Source organism: Lethenteron reissneri, chromosome 51, assembly GCF_015708825.2.
Source record: "Lethenteron reissneri isolate LAM-NWPU_2019-01 chromosome 51, ASM1570882v1, whole genome shotgun sequence".
NCBI lineage: Eukaryota > Metazoa > Chordata > Hyperoartia > Petromyzontiformes > Petromyzontidae > Lethenteron > Lethenteron reissneri.
This window is the reverse complement of record NC_083829.1, coordinates 11,575,670-11,602,584: the sequence shown is the minus strand read 5'-3', so window position 1 is coordinate 11,602,584 and position 26,915 is coordinate 11,575,670. Positions and strand designations below refer to the sequence as shown.

Sequence of the window (26,915 nt, the reverse complement as noted above, 5' to 3'; positions counted from 1 at the left end):
TCAATGTTGTAATGTCGTCCATGTAGGCTCTGAGTGGAGGGAGGCGAAAACCAGAGTCGACTCGCTGTCCACCAGCAACCCATTTTGAGGATCTGATGATAACCTCCATTGCCATTATGAATGCCAATGGAGAAATGGTACATCCCGCCATTATACCTACATTCAGGCATTGCCATGAGGTGGTGAACTCTGAGGTGGTGAAGCAGAACTGCAGATCCTGAAAGTACGACTTCACCAGGGTTGTGATGGTGTCCGGTATGTGGAAAAATCTGAAGGCAGACCACAGGAGTTCATGGGGCACAGAGCCAAATGCATTGGCGAGGTCGAGGAAGACTACATGGAGGTCCCTTTTCTCCACCTTGGCCATTTGGATCTGGTGCCAGATCATGCTGGAATGTTCCAAGCAGCCAGAAAACCCTGATATTCCTGCCTTCTGTACAGATGTATCGACGTACGCATTCCTTTGCAGGTACTCGGCCATCCTCTGGGCAATGATCCTAAATAAGATTTTACCCTCGACATTCAGTAAGGAGATTGGGCGGAATTGGCTGATGTTCACTGCATCCTTCTCCTTAGGGATCAGGACCCCGCCTGCCCTACGCCACACTTTGGGTATTATCTTCTTTTGCCAAGCTGTTCTCATAAGCCTCCAGAGGAACCTCAGGACGTCTGGTGCGTTCTTATACACTTTGTACGGGACTCCATTTGGCCCCGGGGCTGATGCTGTTCTTGCCCTTCGAACTGTGTTTTCCACCTCTTTCCATGTCGGAGGGCTGGTCTCAATATGATGTTCCGGGGGTTCAATGGGTGGAATATCTGATGGGATGGCCAGATGTTCATGTCGCTTTGAGTCAAAGTTTGTTGTTCTCAGGTGCTCTTCTAGGTCTTTCTTTGTTGTTTTTAGAACTCCACTTTTTTCCTTCGTGAAGAGACTTTTAAGGAACTTGAAGGGATCTTTATAGAATCGAGTTCTAGTTTGTTCTTTCTTCCTTCTGCGCTTCCGTAGGTTCTCTGCTCTACGGAGGGATGCCAACCGGGTTTTGATGTCAGCCTGAAGTGCCTCTATGCCCTCCTTTTCCACTTCAGAGGCTTTCTTCCACTGTTTCTTAAGCTGTCTCCTTTCTTGAACGAGGCGCTTGATTTCTTGTTGCCTCCTGGAAACTGGTGGGGTTGGAACCTTTCTCCCGCCTTTTGCCTCTTGCACTCCAAAGCTTTCTGCCCCGTACTCATAGATGATGTCCCCCATCCTCTCCAACTTCTTCTCCACTGTGCCTCGAAGTTTCTCGAGGGTCAAGATAAGGTCAGTATTCACTGTTTCCCACAACTTCTTGTCACTGGCGCCAGGCCACTTCACATACGGTCTGTGCCCTGGTAGTCTCCTCTCGATTGCAGGTCTCGGAGGCTGGGTGAGTTCCACTCCTGTTGTTGGTTCCACCTCAGTTGTTACTTCGGTGCTTGAGTTTACGTCCTCCATGACAGTGGTACTGATGCACTGCAAACTATGGTTTGCGTCCAGTTGCTGTGCTTCATTTGACTGATTTGATCGCTTTCGCAGAAAGTAATCAATGCGAGGCCTCTGTCTCTCTTTACCCAAACACCCCTTCTTCCCCTGGTGGATCCTCAACCCATGGTGTGATGTAACTTTCCTCCAACCACAGACACATACCTGCATCTGTTTGTGGCCTGCTGTTGCAGCGGAACTTGTGACAGTTGCTGTGGTGTTCTCTTGTGCTGTGCTCTCATTTCTCGTAGTCGTTTCCGGTCCAGTCGTTACCATGTTGTCAGTCGATAATTAATGTCAGTGGAACGCACTGATTTCCTTACATTAAATACAGAAATGTAAAACTCTGCTTGAAATGAAAAGCCCAAGCTGTGGACCACATCATGAATCGCTGCCACCTGCGCTCCTCCATCGGAGGACGAACGAGCAATACGACACGGACTCTTTCCTGTAGCCTTCTCTCGGGCTAGCAGACCTCGACATTGGTATTTAGCTCCTGAACATCTATCTTTCCATATGGAAGAACATAAGCATAGTACAGTATCATCATCAGACATTCTTTATCCACTGCTGAATTAATCCCCCTCCCTCCCCCAAGTCATCGCCATGATGCAGAAATCCACGAGACTCAATACACCCCTCAATGGCGCTGCGGACTTGAAAAGGAAATGTATGCGATAGCCAGCGTTTTGGGCAACGGCCCTTCTTCAGTGTGTCTATGCGTGCGTACTAAGTGGCCTGCTACTTTGAGACACACCGGTCATTAGAGTCATCAAGAGATAAGTGTTGCATCTCATTAGTGGTGGGAGAGGGGGGGCAATGGGGGCGCTATAGTCACCTCTTCCGCACCCTCCTCTAACAAGCTGCCCATTGGTAATGTATTGAGATATTTACCAGAGGAAATACATTGTGCGTTTAATTAAATTAGGGCCCTGGTTAAAAAGTTGTAAATGTGGGAGCTGCTTATCCCGTTGGGAACGTTTCTAAGTTCCGCCTCTGCATCCAACTCTTCCCATCCACGGAAACACAGGCCCTGAACTTCGCTATTAATGTCAACTTGCATTTAAAGTAATGTTGCAAGTTTTAATGTTTAAACAGCTAATTGCAATTCCATTTGTTCACTCACCCCCCTCCCACATGCAATGAAAAACTCGTAAGGTGCACATTTTTTGATAGCAAAGACACGCAAAGCAAAAACTGTTTTGCCTATCCTGGGGCTACGTGAGAGATGTATTGTCAAAATGGTAAAAATGTTGTAAATGATTAAAAACATAAAATTTTAAAACTTACCAATGAACGCACGTGGCTTTCCCCTGAATTTTACATGTGCACTAACTGAAAGTTGTCATCGCAGAATAATGCATTGGGACAGATGAAAACACAAAGGTGTACAAAGATGTGACAAGTCTAATTTTGCAACTGCAATGCGTATTTTATGAGGGGCAGTCAGAGAGATTGTAGGAAACGTATTGTATTTCATGAAGCGTCAATCTACGCTGAGCTTATGTCCAGTTGCCCGTTTGGACCGAGAGTCGTAAGTTTGACCGCCATGCAAAAGATGGCGGCAGTGACATCTACATCTACAGATCGTGAAGAAGCAGTGGCATCTACATCTGCAAAACGTGAATAAGCAGTGGGATCTACATCTACAGAACATTAAGAAGCAGTGGCATCTACATGTACAAGAGATTATACAATTTTAAAGCAATTCCCCTTGTTTAGTGTACATGCCCTACAACATGTTTGGAATCGACAAGAATCAAGTTGGACTTACGAACAAATCGACTTTCGAACAGACCTCTGGAACCTAACTCGTTCGTAAGTAGAGGAGGCACTATAAATTGCACAGAAATCACAAAGTACAACGAGTGCAATTATCACGTTTGCCACATTATACAACAGCGCAATAGCGCAGGCCACATCTTTCATTGCCCCATCACAACAGGAAGTTTGGATCGAAAATAACATTTTGGTTATTACACAGCTAAACCGCACTGGAAGATGCGTTCACAACTACTGCAGCATTGCAAATTTAATTGAAAAAATGCAAAAAACAATTGGCTTTCGTGTACTTCTTACAGATGAAATAAAACAAGTCAAATAGTCTGCCTTAAAAAATAAACATTTATTCTTTACATACTCCACACGGAAATCTCATAATTTTGCATAATACCCCCTCTCCCCCATCCAACTTTACATTTATTTTTGAGTTATCTTCAGGGTGCTTATTATTTTGGGGGCCTAATTATGCTTCAGACATAGTTTTATATTTACAAGTAAACCTCTGCGCCTTCACTGAAAGCCACCTGCTCAGGATCTACTCTCGAGTTATAGATGTATCCTGGCTTCCTGTGCTTTGAGATGCATTTAACTAATAAGTGGGCACTACAACTCCTTACTCATATTTGTTCCTCCACAATAAAAGAATAATAATATGTTAAAATCTTTACACATCCCATCAGTCACACGGCTCTTCCGAGAATGCATCATTACAGCACCAATGCTTTGACACAAGCGATACTGTTATGTATGACATCGTTTTGCATGGAACTAGGACCCATATCTAACACTGAGAATTCTTGCCTATTGACATCTGGCAGTTCCCCAACATTGGTTCAAACAAGCCGAAGTCTGCTGATGAGACAGTGAATGTCAAAACCAGTCCAGCGGCTGTTGTGTGTTGAGCCAACGTTGCCGCTGTTATCCTCCCCCATTATGTGCAGGGACGAATATGGGAAGGCGTATTTGTTTAGTTATTCCCCACAACGACGCGAATTATTATTTTGTGCGAGATAAATGTTCTACTGTGCCACCAAATATATTCTCAAAAGTACAAATTTACGGATCATTTCCTTGATACAATACCTGACTACTCGCGAAAGACTTTCACATTTGCAAAATATATTAACCAGAGCTTTCTGAAATAAATAATTTGACCGACCTGTCTCTTAGACCGGGAATCATAGCGGTGCTGCTGGCTGTGTGCATGAGCTCGTCACAACAAAATCATAACGCTGGTGGCATAACCCTGTAGAAGAAAAGTCAACGTGAAGTCTTACTCAACTGAACGGTGCTCATCTTCTCTGTGTAGACCAGAGGAGCTATTCCACATTCCTATGATGGGGGACGAGTCTCTGCATAGGATGACCACCGTTGGACTTCTCCACAAAATGACTCATTTTTATAAACACTGGGAGAGACGGTGGACTGAGTCAACCCACAAACGGAATGCGAACTCTCAGCAGGGCCGCTATCCGAGCTCCATGGTTTCATTGCGGCCTACAGACGTCCCGATTCCCGTGCCCCAGGTACAGGCGCTCCTGCTGTCACTGATAAAGTTTTGTCGACCAATGCACCAGGATGAGACAATGCCCCGCACTTGCAATCATTTACAGAGTCAACACATTACGTAACATTTGAAGGAATTCCATTTTACTGGAGATACATTGGTTTTCTTCACATGTACAAAAACTCCTTCACCAACAAACCCCACTTCACCTTCCACTAAATGAGTGCTCATAGGCCAATCTTCTCCATCACCGACAGTCTGAAGAAGCACCCTCGAGTTATTTTCTCATTACCAGGGTTTGTCTGCCCACCTCTGCTTTTAAACCTTCAATCGGCAACCGCACTGCCCTCTAAATATGGCGAGAAGTTGACAATCTCTGCTGGTATTTAGGATGTTGTGGGTTTGATCCCGACCCTGATGCCTGTATATTTGGACTTTGCATGTTCTCCCCGTGGTCACGTGGATTTTTCTCCGGATACTCCGGTTTTTCCCACCACATTGAGAATAAATGTGCGTTTTAGAGTATTTGGCCGTTATACATGTCCACGCAATAAGCCACTTTGTTGCGCTATCATTTGTTGCCAGGTCGCTTCTGAAAAAGAGCTATACAGCTCAGTGGGCCTTACCTGGTAAAAAAAAAGTGTTTAGTTTAGTCAAGTAAAAAAATAATACCTCGTGTATCATCCAGTCTGAATATGTGTTTGCCTCCTTTACACACACTCCCCAAAACTGCTATGTTCCAGCCCTCCACGAGCCCGCATTACAGTCGCTTGAAATGTTTTGTCTTCTTCCATGAGATCACATAATCATTCACGGGGCACCATTGCCCTTTGCAACGTGGCCACGGGCAGCAAGTGCCCTTCTCTGTGTGTTTAATAGTCCCGTTGAATTTCAGTTTCCCACAACGCATTGTCTCCTCCTTCTTGTTACCCTTTACTTAATTGCCGCCTTTGACAGCGATGATCACATCACCCACCCCCGCACCCACCCCCGATTTAACGTTCTAAATGTCTTGCCGATATCTCCACTATCCCACGACCGCCATTCCATTCGTATCTCGCACTGTTTGCTTGTTTTTTTTGTTCCCGCGATATCATTTTGTTCATTGAGTTGTTGAGCCAGGCTGGACCAGGACACAGCCCACCTGTTACCCAGGCAACCAGAGAGCACAGACTACAGATACTGTTGCTCTTTTTCAGAGGCGACCTGGCCACAAATGACAGCTCAAACGAAGTGGCTTATCACGTGGAAATTTATATCAGGCAAATACTTTAAACGCGTGACGTTGATTCTAAATGTGGAGGGGGGAAAAAGGAGGACCCGGAGACAAATCCACGCGACCACGCGGAGAGAGACACCGCAAACTCCAAATATACAGCAGCAGGCGTGAGGGTAAAAATCGAACCCCCGAGCTAGCTGCTGCACACCAGGCGAGGGAGTGAACATCTCGCTAACATGGCGCTCCCTGGGTATGTCGAGAGGCCTCGTGGCCCTGCGATGCCACCGTCTCTCTCAATGCTGCCGATGGGCTGATCTCATCGCTCCAAACCCTGTGATTGCAATAAGCACTGATGAGGACTGTCTTCTCTCAGCACAATTGGTTTATTATTATTATTATTATCTAATTCAGTTTATTCCTAAAAATATCAGTTCTTGAGTTCTCCTCTTTATTGCATAATTATCTATCTCAATTTCCCTTCAATAAGTTAATAAACATCATGAAATATATCTTTTTAACGTGCCACAATATTTCACAAATGATCAGGAATCCCTCTGAGGTGCTTCGTCAAGCTCAGTGTCGCTCAAAGCCAGGCGGAAGTTGTCCTAGGAATGCATTCGCTGTTTTTTTCCCAATTGTGTCCCTCACGAAATACGATCCTTTTCTTTAGCAAACGTATTGTTTTGTTCATAGTTATTTTGAGCCCAACTTTACATACCCCCTTTTATTTGGTTAATTTCTTCAAAATTATCCCGTCGTTCATTTCACAGTTTTATTTTCAGAAAATCTCCGGCAAGGAGGCGGCGATGTCCTGCACTATATTTAACATGGTGGATAATATCTCTCGTGAACATGGCGATTCATAATCTAGGACGGCTAAATCCTCTATTGAACATGGTGGTTAATATCCGAGGTACTCGCCTACCGGTTAGATATTAACCAGGCGATTAAATATAGGACGTTGATACAAATTCATTCTGAAAAAAGAACGTGGCATCTTATGCATGAAGTGTACAAACACATCGCCATACATAGCGTATGTGTGGAATACATGGCAAGCCACTAAGGGTGGCCTCTTTAAGGTGAACCGATGCGCTGCACACCAAGGACATTCTGTATTACTTAAACTTTAGATTTTAATATTGCTTTACGAATGGAATATAATTAGAATATTAATATATGATGATAAATTAACACTTCCTACCGACAGCAATCCTGTGGCAGTGGGTGGTCTTAATCAAAGACTCCCAGGCGTCGAGGTACACGGAGGGAGGTGGGAGAATATTGTGGGGAAATGGCAACCTGGCTTATAAAATGAATGATGTTCTGATATAATGACATATTATGCAAGATCACATGGTCAACTAATTATTAGCACATTCCATAAATACGCAAATCTATGCACGGGTGTGTGTGCGTGCGCTGCAATGTGCGTGGGTGTGCATTCTTGCCTGAGGTTAAACTGTGGATGTTTGTCTTCACATATATATATATAGTACACGATACTGCAGTGTATTTATAATACATGACCTCTTCAGATAAGTGCTGTCAGAATGTTAAAACGATAGGGTCAGCACTGACACCACTCCCATTCACATTAACCTGTCCCAGCACTCATTTCAACCCCGCCACACATCAGGTACTCATTTTAAACTGATTCGACCAAATGTTTACCCAAGCTATGTACGCTATGCAAAGAGCAGTTCGCTACCGATAGTAGTTGATCTCACCATGGCACCTGTGTCGGTGTGACCGTGATTCATTATTGTTGTGTATGCAGCTCCCTCCCGTCTTCCCGCGGGGATGATGGGGCCGAGTGAGACCTCCACCTCGTTCCGTCTCGCGCCAGATTCCTGACTTCCTTGACCTGTGGCCAGCTGCGTTCGCGGCAACGCTCCGCCGGCTGAACCCAGCGCGCCTGCGCCCTGCCACCGCCGCCTCTCGCTCCGTGCGATCGTCCGCGCCACGCCGCCCTTGGGATGCTGTGGGCAGCCATTCTCGACCTCGTGGTGGATGCGCAGGAATCGGCTCCGCTCTGTCGGCGTCACTGCTGCTGCAGCCGCTCGTGCTCGTTGTTCCTTGTTTTCTACCGTCGACACACTCCCACTATTCTTCTCAGTCAGCTCGTTCCAGCAGCAACATCTCGCCACGGTGGCTATGAGATGTTAACGAGCTCGCCCGATAGACAGGAGGTCGTGGCTTCGATCCTGACCCTGACGTCTGCTGCTGTTTATTTGGAGTTTTCGTGTCTCTCTCCCCTTGGTCACGTGGATTTTTCTCCGGGCCCTCCGGTTTTTCCATCCACGTTTATAAACATGCGTTTTTAGATTATTTGGCTGCTATACATTTCCACGTGATAAGCCACTTCATTGAGCTATCATTTGTGGCCACGTCGCTTCTAAACAAAGCGCTGCATAGCTCAGTTTTTAGTTTGGTTGTTGATATTTCCGCAAACGCCAAAGCTCAGCCCCGTGAATCAGGCACACCCAAGAGTTGTATCCAACTCGACAAAAATGTTATTCGAGACAGCAGGCGTTTAAATGTTAAACAAGGGCTAAATGCGAGCGTGACTGGCAGTTCCATCATCCACGCTTGCCACCGCGGGTCTAATTCAGCAATGGGAGATCTGGCACCCGCTTGTAATCCAGGCGTGGCCCATGCGGGTCGAGCCACGTGTTTGAGCGTCTTTCGTCCCAGAAGTTCAGCGGCGCGCTACGGCGGGGGGGGGGGGGCACCTCCAGGTCTTGGGACTCCTGAAGTCCCCGCCCGCCGTACGGCGGTCTCGCTCGCGCACGCGGCCACAGCAACAACAACAACTCGTGAGTGAGTGAGAGAGAGCGGACGCGGCTCGAGATGCAGCCCAATCCACAACACGGCGCTCTCGCAGCTCGCCATGGGCGGTCCCTCGCCACTTTCCCCACCCGCCCTGTAGAGCAAACCCGCACTTATTTCTCATTCGGCCTCGGTGTGTTGTCAAAGCCGTGCAGTTCACGGCGACGAAAGATTGAACGGAGCGACACCGGGGCTCGGTACGAATCATTTCCCGCTGCCAGCCGAACACAGGCGCCAATTCCCGGACCGTGCCGGCTGTGAGCCCTGGCCGTGTGTACGCTTTGTAGATGCTGTTGTGTCGTTAGCAAAGTGTCTTCGTCATCAGGAACGTGTGTTTTTTCAAAGGATGACGCTCATTTGCATTCGTAGCATGAGGCAGAGATGTAGCTACCGAAAATAATGGGCAACCCGGGGTGACATTTCAACTTGCAATCTTCACATTATGAGCGGGACTCTTTAACCACAGGGCCATCAGATTAAATCAGTATTGTAATGCTTAATGCACGCCCGGGATATGTTGATGTTCTATACAGTGTGTTGATTCAGGAAGGCTTGCACTGGTGCACAGCTATTTTATTACGACGATTTAACAAAACAAGTAACGCTGTTATTATTTAACTTAGAGATTTCGAGGAAAATCTGAAGAGGCTGTGCGAGTGCAAAATCCACCGTGACAAGAGCAAACACTGAAACAAAGTGTGACACTTGCTGCATTAATATTCAGCACTCACGCAGTGTGGATACTGTTCAGTGTGTGCACACGCGTGTGCGGTGGTACGCGTGTGTTATCTCATCATATGAATTCGGTGAACAATTTGCATTCACGCCGATCTTTAGAGCGCAAGGCTATCGCAAGGCTGTCGCGAAGGCAGGCGCTGCTGTGCTTCAAGGCCTCGTCTGCAGGTGGCTCACAGCAGCTGGTGATGTTGCTATGTGTGTGCAATTTCAATTGACTGTTTTGCAGGCAATTGTTCAACATTTGGCATATATGGACTATGACGAAAGTACAAAATGGCACACTCTTTACGAATAACGTCAGTCGACCATTAATGTCCACTTTTAGGCATAGGGCACTATTTAGTGGTTTGTAAACCAGCAGTAATAACCGGGGCAGTCTGCTTGATTTGGGCCGCGGGCCTCTGCAACAAGCGGCAAACACGTTGCTGCTGGTTTGCCCTCATTACACACGGCATTATGTTTGCTACAAATGAACCACAATTGGTTGCTGATACCTTGAAGGAGCATAAACCATCGCACGAACTCCAGTCATCCTCGCAGCAGCAGCAGCAGCAGCGTTTGTCTCGCCATCAAACAAAGACGGGCGCCGCGTCGCAGGATTTCAAATGCCCTCCTGCGGCCGCCTGGAACGCTCTTCATGCCAATATTAAAACGCCACTGGAGTAGTGCACTTTAATATCTCGATTGAAAACTCATTACCTATGGAACTGATTTTTGTGTTCAGTTTGTTGTACTTCCCCTGCACGTCCGATTAGCATGGTTGGCTACGTATGGTGCCAAAGAGGTTCAACATAAATATATATATAAACACGCATACTACGGGTCGGTCCTGTCGCCTCCTGCCAGTGGGTCTCCACCACCCCATTTCTCCGCAAACTGCTCCCAGCCTGCCACAAACATTTTGGTGAATGTCATCATTTCTTAATTTGGCAGATGGTAGCTTTTGTTTTGGGGATATTTGTCTCTTAATTAATGTATCATCGCCAACGTATTTAAACTCTGTAAATCATTCGGTCCATGCTCGCTGAGGCAACGAGGCTGTTGGAAAACGTAAGGAGCTGTGAAGGCTGCCTCAGTGGGTTATTATCCTCTGTGTCATATGCTACGATATAATTAAGTCGATGAAATTCTAACAAAATAAAAAACAAATAAATGCCCCAAGATCTTTATGGTGTACTGGAAGTGAAGGCTCCCCACTGCTCCTGCACTTTACGTCGCTATTAAGAACAGAGACAGATCTCTTGCTGCTCACAGCTGTGAAACATGAGGTAGGTCGTCTGTCAGCGGTGAACTTGAATTAAAAAAAGTTAGTTTTGATTAACTGCTTGAAAATGAGAATTTTTGATGATTTTTAAGCAATAAGCACAACATTCATCAAATGAAGCAGCCGTCGTTGCTGGTAAGGGCATTGACACGGGGAAACCATGTGTGCAAAATGAAACGTAAGAGTCTTATGGAATTAATGTAATCTGAGACTCCTGCTGCTATTGTGTTGAAAAAAAAATGACTTTACGTCTCAATAATACATCGTCAGCCTCACAACATTTATCTATGACAGGAGCCGCCAAGGACTCATGCATCGCACATTGCGCTCCCCTCCTCACCCCACAAACAACGCACAAACACGCACAATTCACACGCCAACAAACTTCTCGCGAGCTCCCGTGCCCATGCCAAGTCACCTTTGTCTCCCCAAGTGCTGATAACACACAGCGGGTACTCATTGAAGGCTGAGGTTGACCTAGGGCAGGCCCAGGCTAAGTACAAATGTTTTATGGGCGCCATGCTGGTGCGATGTTAACTACCTCGCCTGGTATACAGGAGATCGTGGGTTCGATCCCGACCCTGACGCCTGCTGTATATTAGGAGTTGCATGTTCTCCCCGTGGTCACGTGGATTTTTCTCCGGGTCCTCCGGTTTTTCCCTCCACATTTAGAAACATACGTTTTGAGTATTTGGCTGCTATAAATATCCACATGATAAGCCACTTCGTTGAGTGATAATTTGTGGCCAGGTCGCTTCTGCAAATGAGCTGTATAGCTCAGTGGGTCTTACTTGGTAAAATAAAACTAGTTTTAGCGTTTAGTTTTGTTGTTGATATTTCTGCAAACTCCAAAGCTCAGCCGCATAAATCAGGCACACCCAGAGTTGTATCCACCTTGACTAAATGTGTTTCGAGATAGGAGGATAACAGGAATTCAAATGTTAACTTGGATCATGGAACTGTGCGTGAGCCACTGGGCCTGTTTCACTCCTTCCTACAATCTTCCCTCTTCTCCAAGGTACACAAACAAACTGGTAAAATAAATAATCACAACAACAACCACAATGAATGAACGTAGACCAGATGAAGAAAGCTGAAAGGAGGTCATTGTGTGTTCACTTTGAGGAATGCTTCGCACGACACGTGCAGTGGAATGGCGACAAGGTTGTCTCTCAGAATGTGCCACTTTGCATAACGCAAACTGCTCGCGTGGGGATTGTTACAATATAGGAAAATGTCCTCGGGGTGGGGAGGCTGGATGCTTTTACCAACAAAGTCGAGTTCTTATTTCTAAATTAGTTGTTTTGGACATCCCAATAACGGACCCTGTCACTTACAATGTGCCAATGCATCTGCACCAATCACGCCGGATCTATGTAAATCAGCCACCACTCTGAATCCCTCCACTCTCCCACCCACTGTGAAAACAGACGCTCCTCCCCCTCGCAGCTCAATCCTGCTCGCTCCTTCCTTCTCCCCCCCCCCCCCCCCCCCCTCTGGTCATCATCACCTCTCATCGCCAACCTCTTGTCCTTCTCCTCCTTCCCACCGGAACTCCTCCTTCTCCCCTTCCTGCACCGGCGGCTCCGTCTTGACCCACGTCCACTCTCTCCGTCTTGGGGACTTCCGTCCCGGCCCTTTCCCGCTCATCTTGCCCTGTCTGCCGTATTGCGCAACGGACTCTACACCCCCTTGCCAAGGTCTAGCCACGGGCAAAAACTTGAATATTTGTCTGGCTGCCTGGCAGGACGTGACATCCGGAGGAAGCTAGGGACGGGTGAAGGGTCGCCTCCGAAGGACGCGTGGGCCTGCTCAGATTGTACTGAACGTGTCTAAGGAAATACTCGCACTGTAACATCTCGATGGCACGGCACCCACTCAGTAGCATGGGGCCCACTCTTATTCCCATTCTCACTCAGCATGCATGCAAGGTGGGTCCGCGTTTATTAAAATCGTTGCGCCTTGCTATAAAACGGCACAAAAATGGACACAGAGAAGTGGATGCACCAGAAGTGTTTTGCGATTGTTCTGCACGGTACACTGTGCAGACACCCCTAAGTTAGAGCTCAGCGATTCGACGAAACTGTCAGAATAACGTTGGCGATTATCACTTTGACCATCTTGCACGTATTGCTCCTCGGGTCTTGCTCACTCAATTAGTCTAAATGTTTAATTTGCATAACATATGCATAGTATTTGTATGAAATGTAAATAATTAAGCGGCATTTTTCATGTTTGAACTTTAATCATTGTTTCCTTTAATAAAATAACATGAAATATTTCATAAGAAATAACAGGATCTGCAATAATATTGATTAACACAATTTTATTAACCTAGACCATATATCTCACTATACATTCGTAGATTCTAGTATCGTCATATTTCAACAACCCACATTGTAGTATATCACCTGCATTCTACGCCTGCTCTCTCCGGCAGACGGGACAGCATTATATTCGTGCTGTCCCTTAAGCTATCATCATCACATGGCTCACAAACTGAAACCCGTTGTATAATTTACACGTACTTGCAATATACTAGAAGAGAAAATTTCAGGCAACAAATGTATCAAATATATATGCGACGTTTGCGTTGAAACGGCATAACTAATCTTCAAGGTAGGATCCAGGAAGTCAGAATAACCGTGTCACCTGACCCAGCTTCTTAAGTAGCGGTGCGTTCCATGGTCAGAACACTCCATAGTGGTCCAGGGTGCTTTTATATTGTTTTTACTTTACCAGGTGAGGCCCACTGAGCTACACAGCGCTTTGTTTAGAAGCGACGTGGCCACAAATGATCGCTCAATGAAGTGGCTTATCACGTGGAAATTCATAGCAGCCAAATAAATACTCTAAACGCACAATGATTCAAAATGTGGAGGGAAAAACCGGAGGACCTAGAGAAAAATACACACAAACACCAAATATACAAGCGTTGAACCCACGACCCTCTGTATACCAGCCAATTGGAGGCGCCGGTAGCATCCTGCAAACTCTCGGTTGTCCGACGCACCGCGCGCCGCCCTCATTGGCCGAGCGGATACGTCGTGACGTCACAATGCCGTTGCTAGGCTCTCGGCGTCCGCAGGAACCGTTTGGTTCGAGCAAATGGTACCATCACAGGACCTAGATATTAAGCATTACAAGTTAATTTATTCACAATTAATGTGTTTGGGTTTTATTCTAATTTATCTGGGCCAATGATGAACATCGCACGCGTTAGCCTGTAGCAGGAGAGCATTAAAATGCTGGCTGATAAAATCAATATGTAAAGTAAACTGTTTGTAGATACCGATCTTTAACGTAAGAGATTTAAAATAAAAGACTGTCCTGAGACTCTGGCTGACTTAATTTCCATACCAACATTTGATTTAATGCATTAGTTAATTAACCATTTTTAGTAAATAATTGTGATGCCCGTGTTATAATGATGAAGCGCTGTACATATAGGCCCCAAGATGTTTATCCCACAGTCTTTCGGTCCCATATGTTTTTGGAGATAATGGAATCGTCTTCTTCAATTACATTTTAGGGAAAGTGTAGATGTTTACTTTGGAGGTTATAATACATTCCAAGCTTAACAATTAAAAGTACACTATTAAAAGCAGACGTTATATTATCTATAGAGAGCCCTCTTGACGTTTTTTTAGCTTCTTTCTAATTCACTAGGATCCATGAGGACAGTACTGTACTATACCTTTACTCGTGCTACCAAAAGTACCCGTTTGGCCAGAGCAGTCTCCAGTTTCAGAGAGGCTGTCCCGGTGTCACAAAGATTTAGTGAACATTTGGATTTTGTTCCAGTTGTAATATACAGTGTCTGAGTTCACGATCAAGCAAATGGCGGGGGTTGGGGGGGGGGGCTGTAAAGTGAGTCGGTGGGGCCTTGAGCAGCAGGGCAGGGCCATGAGCAGAGAGGGAGGCCACTCACTGTGTGGGCCGGGCTAGTTGGTGGGTGGGCGTGGTTATGCACAAGTGGGCGGGACTGCAGTAGGAGGAGGGGCTGCTAGCTCTCCCCACGTGTCCCCACGTATCCCAGGTGAGATGCAATAGTAATTATAGATTTGAAGCTTTTGTGACTGCAAGGATTCATACTCTTAGTTCTTTCGGTAAAGTCACGTAGGTAAAAAATGAAATAAAAAGAATAAAAAATCACGACGTTTCGGAGGCAACACAAGTCTCCGTCATCAGGTGTGACCGTCACAGCCAGATTTGCTGCATGCAGTGACGGTCCCACCTGATGACGGAGACTTGTGTTGCCTCCGAAACGTCGTGATTTATTATTTTTTTATTTTAATAATTTTTTATTTCATTTTTCACCTAAGTGACTTTACCGAAAGAACTAAGAGTATGCAATAGTAATGTTTAACACGTAGGTTTTCACGACCAATATTATCCATTGATCGTGTGAATATAAATGTGTCGTTATAACTCGCCACCACCCAACGACACCTGATGAATCGGCTGTATCGGGTGGTGGCGGGTTTAACGACACATTTCTATTACTACAATTTAACCCAAAAGCCTCTATTATGGATGCAATAATAATGTTAAACGTAGACATAGTGTGCAACTGAACTTTTTCTGTGTCTCCGTGGAGGGAATTGAATGAGAAGATATATGATAATAACGCCTCAGTGTCGGGCTGTTTAACATTTTACCCAATAGTTTCTATTCACCATTGGTACAGCAAAACAAGACGGCTGGCTGCTTGCAAGAACAATGCACATGGGTATGACAGAAGGGCTTCGTGGTCGTAAAAGCTAATGTACAGCATGTATCTTGAACAACGTATTCTGTGCTTCTGTGGATCACATGGACTGCTGCTGAAGGCAGTTAGGCAAATCAATTATTGCATAGCCACAGTTTTTGTTGTGCATGTGAAAAATAAGAGCAAGACCATTGCAATGCAAATGCTGGTGCTCATCGACAATGTTTAAATAATGTACTTCAATGCAACATTTTATGGACACTTAAGACCTAAATAACCTTACTTCTGAGAGCAACAGTGTGGTATATTCCTCAAGCTGATGGAAACGAAAAAGGAATAGGTTTTATCCTTAAAATATTCAAATACCAAATAGACACCTATCACAAGGCACCATTTCTACATTCACCACACGCGCTTGTGGTAAAACATGGAAACAACATGATTTGATCCTGATTGGCCTACATCAGAGACCTTGTCTCATCAGTGTTAGACCAGAGAACGCCAAAAGGCAAATAGCACAAAGACAATGCGAACATCAAAGCATTAATAGTTCGAAAAAAGCTGTTATAATATATTCCTCAAGCGTTAACATATATGCAAACCGTGCCCTATTTGTTTAATGTCAAAACTGAAATCGATTGGCATACTATTAATTGCAAACGTGAGCTTTAATCACCGTGCTATCATTTAAAGTACGCATCGCTCCTTATTTGTGATTGCTGCCACCATGATCACATTTTATTACAAACGTCACTTTTATGGGGAGCGCTGCAAAGCCTAGACTAGGCCGCAACCTTGGGGCTGCTGCGTGCAGCGTGCAGTAGTTACAGGTGTTACATTTTAAGGCTATAGTTAAGAGCCAGGATTATGCCAAAGGTTAAATTTAAAATGACAGAACTAACGACTGTATAACGTGTCTTTCTTTTAACAACGCGAGCATTTTTCGGGCAATCACTTTTGTTCCGCAGCGCTTTGGAACAAATCGCGCGGCTTCACTGTTACCGTCTCACCTGCGAGTGATGCTTGCTTGTCCCTCGCCCCCTCGTGGCCCAGGATGGTGCAGGCTACCGTGATCCCTCGTTCGCCCTTGTCCCGCCTGCCAGCGTGGCCGATGCTCTTGTCATCGTTGGAGATGGGCCAATCCACGGCCGCCTGTGCCAGCCCGCCGCCGCCCCCGACGCCGCCGCCGCAAAACTTGCGCTTGCCGCGGTGCTCCTTCTTGTAGCGGCAGCAGCAGCGGCAGACGTAGCAGCAGCGGCACCAGTGGTGCGCGAGGGCGACCAGCAGCGCCAGCAGTGCCACTACAGCCAGCACAGCCGCCAGGGCGAGGGCGGCGGCCACGAGCAGCAGCCTGCTCTGCTTGCCGTCTTCGTCGCCGTCGTCGTCGAAGCCCAACGGCCCACCGAGGCCGGACACGTTCTTGGAGAGCGGCGTGGCGAGGCTGCGCGTGATGAGGCGGTTGACGGCCGTCACGTCGTCCAGCGTTGCGTTGGCGAACACGTGCAGCAGCGCGACGGCCCGGTGCCGCGTGTCGCGGGCGCACAGCACCAGGCGGTGCAGACCCGCATGCTCGTCCGTCAGCGCCTCCCGCACCGTCACGAGGCCCGTGCGAGCGTCGATGGCGAAGAGGCCCCGTGGGTTCCCGCCATCGATCGAGTACTGCATCGGCGCCATCGGAGACTTGGCGGTGGACGTCGCCGACGACGACGATGCCGACTTGGTCTCATCCGCCGCCGCCACGACCGCGGCCGCCACGTCTTCGCGCCGAGGCACGGGCGGCAGGGAGTCTGGGTCGATGGCTGAGACGGGGTAGACGGTGGTGCCCGGCACGGCGCCCCCCGTCGTCTCGACGAACACGAACGTCGAGTTGGTCTTGGGTGCGAGGAACTCGGGGGCGTTGTCGTCCTCATCCACCACGTGGATGAAGACACGGGCCGAGGAGCTGAGGCGCGACGTGGGCGTCTGGTCGAGGTCGCGCGCGCGCACTTCCAGCGTGTAGAAGTGCTGCTTCTCGCGGTCGAAGGAGAACCCGGCCCGGATCACCCCCGTGTCAGGATCGATGCTAAACAACGGCTGCTGGGACGACGAGGAGGACAGCGAAGACAACGACGTCGATTCCCCGTCGTCGGCCGCGTGCCGGTTCGGATCCTGGTCCCAGACCTCCGCGCGATGCTTGGCGTCGTTCTTGTCGAACTCCTCCCCGTTTACGACGGTTATCGCATACTCCAGCTTCCCATTGTCACCCTCGTCGGGGTCCCACGCGGACACGCGGCCGATGATGTTGCCGGCCGGTTGATTCTCGCGGACGTAGAAGTGGAAATCAGGCAGCTCGAACTGCGGCGCGTTGTCGTTGCGGTCGAGGATGCGCACAATCACGGTGGCCGTCGCCGAGAGCGGCGGGACGCCCCGGTCCCTCGCGACAACGGCGAGAGCGTAGCCGCCGGGGGCGTCCTCCCGGTCGAGGCTCTGCGAGGCGGTCACCAGGCCCGTCGTGAGCTCAATGCGGAAGGCCGACAATGAGGGCCGTACGACGGTAGGGGGGCGCACGGTGCCGGCGGCGTCGGCGGCCCGGGAGGCGGTCGCGTCGCCGCCTCCGGCCGTGTCGGCCCCTCCGGCGCCCATCCTCAGGGCGATCACCCTTTCGATGGAATAGACGACGGCGCCGTTCTTGCCCACGTCAGCGTCCGTCGCCGTCACCGAGGCAACGCGCAAGCCCGGCGGGCCGTTCTCCGCGACGGCGGCCTCGTATACTAGGCGCGGGAACGCGGGCGGGTTGTCGTTGGCATCCGCGACGCGCACGAACACGACGGCCGTGCTGGAGAGGCGCGGCACGCCCGAGTCCTTGGCCACGACGCGCACGACGTGCCTCTCGCGCCGCTCCCTGTCCAGCCCCACGCCCGTCTCCAGCAGGTAGCGGTCGGGCGACGGCGGGAGGCGCCGGACCCGGAACGGCAGATCGGCGGCGGCGGCGCTGGCCTCATCCCCGTCGTCCTTGCCGGCGCTTTCCTCGTCGCCGTCGAGGGAGATGGACAGCGAGACGACACCGCCGCTGCCCGAGTCGCGGTCCGACACCGAGATGAGCGCGATGGGGAAGCCCGGAGGGGATGCTTCCGAGACGACGACCGTCGCCGCCGAAGCCGTTCCTCTCACCTCGCCGTCGCCGCCGTCGTCGTCGTCGTCCGCGTCCTCGGCCGTCACGGCGTCCCCCTCGGTGCGGGCGATGATGCGCAGCTCGATCTCGGGCGGCGTGTCGTTCTCGTCACCCACGATGATGGTGAGCGTGGCCGTGGCGCTCGCCGGTCGCGAAGGCGCACAGTCCGTCGCCACGATGACCAAGCGGTGGATGTCCGCCTCCTCGCGGTCCAGCAGGCCCCACACGACGACGAGGCCCGATGACGAATCCAGCCAGAACAGAGCCGTGTCCGGCCGTCGACGAGGCTTGACCGACGACGGCGGCGACGAGGAGGAGGAGGAGGAGGAGGACGAAGGCGTCAACGAGGACGATGATGCGAGAGACAACAGCGACGACGACATCGGAGGTATCGGCTGGGACGACGAGGAGGAGGACGACCAGGATGCGAGGCGGTACTGGACCTTTCCGTTCTCGCCCTCGTCGGGGTCGCTGGCCTGCACGCGCACCACCGGCGTCCCCACCGGCGAGTTCTCCGGGATCTCCACCGTCATCTGCGCAAGCCGAGAAAGCGATCCACGGTTAGTACCGAATACCCGCCGCGCTGCCAGCTGAAACGTCGCACGCGCATTGCCGCGTCAAGACAAACATTCCGAATGGTGACCATCCTGCTGGTCCTACTGTGACCATCCCGCATTCAGATTTTTGACCAATTCCCTTTCTACGGAGCCATTTTCACGTCAAGAGGAAATCACAATAAGATCAGAAAAAAATCAGAAATAAAGAAGACATGAATAGTCCCAATGTATTTATGGCCACAGGACTCAAAAATAAGAATGTCCAAGCTCCTTTGGACATTATCCCAGTGAAAGTAGTTCCTTTTGAAGGAAGAGTTCAAGTCTACTATGAAGGATCCTCACAAAATATTTGGCTGTGAATATGAGAAGTACAGAACTCTATACCAGACATGTTTTGGCTCAGCATCATGATATACTCCTGCACTGGTATAGAAGTAGCACCGAGTTTGGAGACATAACCCCATTTGGTGGAGAGTTTCATGGCACAACATGAAAGTATGCATGATGCACACATTTCGCTTCCAACGTGTGCGTGCGTGTGCCGCTACTTGTTTCCCGCAGCGTATGAATAAAATACAACGCGGTGATTTTTCGAGTCGCGTGCACAGTGAGGGCGTCTCTCTGCGTGTCTCCGAGATTTACAGAGAGACAGCGAGGTACACCCAGAGAGACACGCGATATACAGACAGAGAGACACCATTTTTTCCATTATTCTATTCTTTTCAAGAACCCAAAACAGACATCAGAGGGAAACGCAGGCCATGAGCGTGTAAGGGACCCGGAGCGTTACTCCCTCAAATGAGGGGCCGCTTGGAGGCACCTGGGGCTCGCCCCCCGACCGCAGTGCAAGGGGACGACGATCCACGGCAAAAGACAAAGGAAGTGGAAGGAGAGGGAAGAGAGGGGGGAGCGGGAGGTGGAATAATGCCACCAAACAAAACCGACAATAAAGTAACATGCGGGCGGTGCCCGAGTTTACTGTTCTTGTTTTCCCTGAGGAGCAACGGTCGTCGTGTGTTTGCAAGTGGTATCAAGAGTCCAAGTGTTTTTTTTTTAACAACTCCTGTAACATTAAAAACAAAGAGTCCGATTTTAGAAGTATAGAACCGCTAGCTCAAAAAAAATCTCCCAAATTTGACAAACTCCTTGATATGCTTTGTTCCTGAGAAGATTAGGAGCTGTTACCGCACTGTCTGTAAAAGCCGTCTGCCACACAACTGTCTTCCATTTCAATTCACTCAAAATACTCTCGTCATTGAATTCCCCCACCTGTGTTTCATGTTCGACTCAATATTTTCACCCAACGTGACGCACTGTGAGTGGCGATCAAAGAGTTGTCGGTGTAACAAATCCATTGATTAAAACGTATTCTCACCCCATGGATGTTATCACGTTTGCGTTTGGTTTAGTGGCGAGCATTAGTGTAGTGGTTAGCGTGCTGCGAATATTTTAACTGAGCCTTCTTCTAGGTTGACTTAGCCTTAAATTGGCACCCGGCATAGTGTGTAAACATCAGAACTGCGAAGACAGAGGCGGCCGGGCATAGTGTTGGTCACCCACCGCCTCGTGTGCCATGCTGGCCTCCATAGGTGCTCGCTAACAGCACTTCACCCAACAGTCTGTTGAGACTATACAGGGGATTGTTATCTTTGCTCTCGATGGTTTATGCAAATATTCACAACTCACAATGGTCTTAACATGTGACTAAATAGTTCCCTTCGAGGGAGAATTAACTCGGTCCATCAACGTGCTCGGGCATATAATTCATATCTTGTACATTGCAGTGCGGATGGAGTTTTTACATTTTTGCAATCTTAACCTATGTATGTGGTTAGTTACCGACACAAAGGATTACTGCAAAAATGTGAAAAATATTTCTAAAAATATCCTCCGAAGCCGCTAATTCTAAATGAACGGCTCTTGGCAGTTTAGCGACGCAGCCGTATTGTTACGTTCCGTCACCACGTATTGCCTTGGCTTAACCTTTCTCTTACAATACCCTCAATGCAGGCATGACAAGCCTTAGTCAAAGGTCCTTTGGCATTTGCGGAATTACACTTCCTTTAATCCGATCTAATAGCAGAGCCAACTGCATTTTGGATTTACGGACATTCTGAGAGATGTCAGCGTGGGTGCATTTCACGGAGCCAGGGCAACCCACCCCGCTCCCGTTGAGCACATCACCGTGAAACGCACAATTTTAAATATTGTGTAGAAAAATACGTGTTCGTAAAATAAATAAATAAATATCAATTGTGAATACTATTAACCAATCTGGTAACCCATGGGCTTAGCAACTATGTTAAGACAATTTTTTCTCGAATGTTGCTTGGTATATTTATTGCAAACAAAATGATACCAGCGCAATTTCGTTCTTACCGAGAACAGAAGACAACCCAGACAGATTACAGGTAATGTACATCGTATTTTGATTCAGAATAAAATGTTTCTTGGAACAATAACACCTAATCTAAACTCCTTAAAGCGTTTAAAAGTTTGTAGTGTTCAAGGAACGGTCTTTGTGGACATGAAGATGAAGACAGGAAATGTGAGGATGGACAAGACGGAGCACTGAATATGAACCGTTTCAAAACACATGCATTGGTGAACATCAACATGAAGGCCTATTGAAAAAGAGATTAAAATAAAACCAACATGAAGAATTTCTACTCGGTGGAGGAATTATACGTGCCAAAACAACTGCAGTATAACGGGCCAATGGAAGGAACAAATAAAAAGGCAAACAGAAGCCGATTGAGAGAGGGAAACACATTCCTGCAGAGGGAGCTGGTAGGAACGTTGGGTTGCTCGGTCAATGGCCAGGGTCAACGGCGGTGTGGTGTATTCCGAAAATATGGCCGACTGTGAGGGCGGGCACAAGCTGGCGTGAGTAGGTTAAACGTTGAGTTTTATAAGGGCACCACGGGGTGACTAACCCCTCCCCACCCAGCCCCACCCCTCCCACCCCCCACCCAGCCCCTCCTTCCCCACCCAGCCCCTCCCTGCACGACGGACACAATAATCCCCTGTTGGCTGGTGTAACCAGAAGATTCCTACCAGTTTTATTTCTCTATGAGGGTATTCCGCAAATATGGCCGACTGTGAGGGTGGGCACAAGCCGGCGTGAGTAGGTTAAACGTTGAGTTTTATAAGGGCACCACGGGGTGACCAGCCCCTCCCCACCCAGCCCCACCCCTCCCACCCCCCCACCCAGCCCCACCCCCCCACCCAGCCCCACCCTCCCCACCCAGTCCTTCCCCACCCACCCTTCCCCACCCAGCCCCTCCCCACTTTCCCCACCCAGCCCCTCCCCACCCTCCCCTCTCCACCCAGCCCCACCCCTCCCATTTTTGGATGCACGACGGATGGACACAATAATCCCTTGTGGGCTGGTCGAACATGGTGGTTCTTACCAGTAAAACGAGAGATTGAACACGTCCTGAGGTGGAGATCTAAACACCGCCGTTGTCTAATCATAGCCATCAGCACAACAAAACTGAGCACTCCGAGTGACTTGATTCCTTTGCAAAAGGAATCTTATTTGGCATTTGAACATCTTAACACCTGCTTTGTTGCCAGGAAGGGGAAAACCTATTCTTATTTTTCAAATCCGTCAAATCAGACTCGACGTCTCGCTCAAGACGGCCCTCGATGTACTCCCAGTCGATAAGTCATAGATCAACTCGCAATGCCGTACCTCATTTGCATAAGCCTACCGTCATTTTGCACGTTGACATTTTGAGAAGTCGGACAGGGGGGAGCTGATGCGTTCAGCAGACTGGCCAGTGACATTTGTACACCACTCCATGTGCCTCGGTTTGCACGAGCCTTCGATCTTTCTACAACAATTTGTCTTTACCGGAGTGACCGATGTTTCCATATTTTCATGAATGCTATGATATAATAATCCCGCGTATAATCTGAAAATATCGTCGGTCCATCGGCCTATTTGTCCGTCTATCTGTAGCTCGTAACGTGCAACCTACACTGCAGCGTGGTTATTTTCCACATCACTCTCTATTTTACCATTCAATAAAAAAAATTCAGTTAAAAAAATAAACGAATTGAGTTGCAAATCCTGCTAATTGGGGATGGGATTGTGTGGTAACTCTGTGATGAGCTGATATGCCATCAAGAAGACCATAGCCATTTCACCCAATGTCAGCCAATTACGGCTGTCGCACAGGAGTTCAAATGCACAGTTCAGCACTCGGCAGTGGTGACCTACTGTAAGTTCAAAGTTCAAGTTTGTTTTGGTGAGAATTCAAGAGGCCAGGATGAGTTTCATTTTGCGAGAGTGACCTGGGTCACAGAAATGACAAAAAGCAAAGCAAATAAATTAAAGAGCAGCAAACCCAAGTCGACTGAACAAAAACACTATCACATGAGGAATCGAAAATATATTGCAATCATAACTCAACGTTGTGAGGAAAGTGGAAGCTTTCCTGGATTTAATATTGAAAATATTCAGAAACTTACTTGGAAACGTATCACACACAATATGCACGTTATAGGTTTACAAAATAGTTTTATTTTTTAAACTATAATTATTTAGTTTAACACGTAGGCTGTGTCGGGTGGTGGCGGGTTTTAACGACACATTTATATATTTACGCGATCTAACCCAAAAAACCTCTTATGTATCATTATTTACTTCGTCAGGGTTGAGTTTGGAGCAAATTACATTGAGCAGATTTAACACTTGGCACTTGACAAGTCCCCACTTAAGGCAGAGGACAAAGAACCCCCGTATAGCCTGGACAGGTTGTTGGGGCAAGGGCTGTTATAGCGAACACCGATGAAGGTTCGCACGGCACACGAGGTTGTGGGTGGCCAAGACCAAGCCCGACCGCCTTTGTCTCCCCAGTGCCGATGTTTACACACTGCACCAGGTAACTGTCCTCCTATACCGCCGCGTGTTGCTTTCATGACGCGAATTGGATAGAACGTGATGATCGTATGAGGGAACACATTTTTTATAACGTAGATGCGAATTGGAAATAACGCGATTGAGCGAACGCAACTCCATCACGCGAGCAGGAACAAGCGGTCGTACGTCTGCCTCGGCGTAGCGTCACGCAAGGGAGTGGGATGCTGCTGGATGCTTCGAGATGCTAATACCCACGTCTTTGCTCAGCCTGTGTATGCACCTCACGTGTCATCGCGGGCTGTGCTTTACCCCGATATTATTTATTCCTTATTATAACTTGTTTTTTTCATAACACAGTGTTCTTCAGGATTGAAACTACTTCCGCGCTATAGGAGAAGGACAGAGTGTCCTAATTTGAAGCCGAGTCAACCTCGGGGAGGCCACTCTTATTGGACATGCAGCGCAGCGCGCTTACCACTGCGCTTCCACTACGCACTCAAAGTGTTTACTTTGATCGTGGTAGGATTTTTGGCAGAGGCACTGTTCCCATGTACCAATTAAGGCTGGCACAGCGCACGCAGGGGTTCGGGGACACATTCTGCCACCTTTGTCTCCAATGCGTTGGTTTTGATCGCCGTGCCAAGCACTCCTATTAGTCTAGGGGCCAACTTAGAGACGGCCCCCGATGTGGTATTAACATTCGCATTTTATTCACTTTCCTAAGGGAGTTTAGCAAAAACAGCCTCTGTCCACCGTATAAACACGCCACACGTATCTACTCGCGAGGGCCGAGAGTTCCAGTAACGATGTAAAAGCTGCTAATATGCAGATGACAACGACACGTTCCCCGCCACGGGCGTGCTAAATGTAAGCGCTCTGCTTATGCCAATGTGCTCGCATTAACACTACCGGCCACACCTGCTGTTGGGAATTAATACGACACAGTGGATAACGCACCGATGTCTGCCAGACATGAGCTCACGCTGTGCACCTTGCTCTTTGCGATTAAAAAAAAAGTTTCTCCGGGCAGAATGTCGCGTAATTGGACTTGTTAGCGAATATATTATTGACCAACTATGACTAGAAATACATTTCACTTGGCACCCTCGTTTTCCCCTTGAAAATAAGCTCCCTCCTTCCCAACTCACTGTAAGGCAACGGCATTAATTAATTAATTAATAGTTTTAAAATAATCATGAACAAATGGAGGCCACTCTGGCCAAAGGTCTTTTGTCCAGGGGATGCCCGGCTTGGGTGAGCGCTGGTTGTCCAAGCCCCCAGGTGCTGGAGCGCGGGGTTTGGAAGGCGAGTTGGTTGAGAGGGGCGGCGGGGGGGGGGAGAGGTAAGATACATTTTCCGAGATATAAGGTCAATACCATCTTGAGAAGTGTTGACTTGAAAAAGAAATGCGACAAAGAACCTTGATAACCGTCGAACAAAGACCGTCAATGCACTGCGCGGCGCTTTGAGTTGCGCTTCTGCGGCCGTCTGGAACGCTCTTCCTTCAGATATGAGGAAGCCGCTGGAGCTATGCACGTTTAAATGTAGATTTAAAACGTATTTCTTTAGTACTCATGTTTAGTTTGTTGTCCTTCCCCACACCTGATTATCATGGTTGGCGACGTACATAGATTCTGCAAAGTCAGCATTTAAATGCTGTCTAGACGGAAATAAAATCAGTGGTGTGCTGTGATCTACGTAGTAATGTATTCTTTAGTGTTTAACACCACAGGTTAACACCGCATAAGTGATTTACTGAACCTGTCTGCATTGAACACACAAGTACATGACATGCAGACTGTATCTATAAGTACACAGGTTTCATAATTATAAATGTGTAATTCACGTATTACCTACCTATTTGAAACGATTCAGCACATGGAGTTTGATTATAATTGATTTTAACGTGGTGAAAATAGAGCCAGAGGACTCCTCCCGACCGTCATCGTGGCAGGGTTGTGATGAGCTCCAGTATCCTACTCCCGACTGTCATCCCCACGATGGCAGGGTTGTGATGAGCTCCAGTATCCTACTCCCGACTGTCATCCCCACGATGGCAGGGTTGTGAGGAGCTCCATGTGCTCCCAGCAGGTCCCCTTTCTCGACAGGGTTTTGCCCCCACGTGTGACACGCTCGTGACCCGTGTTCACCCTCGCGGATGTTTGTACGTTGGGCTCCTGAACAAAAGCAGAACTCCAATGAGGGGATCACATTGCGGATGCTGTAATCCACGGCCCCCATGGAGGTCAAACTTTTAATCGGCGAAAGCAACACTCGCGCCAAGCGGTGCGGTGCAGGTTATCCGAGAAATTAGCCACGCAATTTCATAAACACGCGAGTTTGTGTGAAATTGTAAATCACAGGTATGGTTTGCTACCACGGTATATTATTATTATTAATCTACTTGTTAACCCAGAAAAGCCTCACCGAGTCTCAAGACCTTGTTCTGGACGATCCTGCCAAGTTTTTGCATGAGGTGAATGTGTTCCTGCGTGTAATCCCAATTGCGAAAGTTGCAGATATGTTTAAAGCATCGTGATGTTTATACTCTTAGGTTTTTTCGGTAAAGTCACGTAGGTAAAAATTATAAATCACGACGTTTCGGAGGCAACACAAATCTCCGTCAGTAAATCTAGCTGTGACGGTCCCACCTGATGACGGACACTTGTGTTGTCTCCGAAACGTGACTTTTCTTGAAAAAACCTAAGAATATGAATCTTTGCAGTCACGAAAGCTTCAAATCGTGATGTTTGGCCACGAGGAGTCACATCGCAGGCTTACTT

General features: G+C 48.1%; 1 protein-coding gene across 1 annotated transcript in view; it reads right to left on the bottom strand.

Annotated features, from left to right (window-relative positions):
* The window catches only part of LOC133355557 (uncharacterized), a 569,922-nt gene that overhangs the window by 292,671 nt on the left and 250,336 nt on the right, over positions 1-26,915 (bottom strand). The window contains exon 3 of the mRNA XM_061572897.1: positions 16,565-19,238. Within this exon, the coding sequence (XP_061428881.1) occupies positions 16,565-19,238 (2,674 nt within the window). The remainder of the gene's footprint in view (positions 1-16,564; positions 19,239-26,915) is intronic.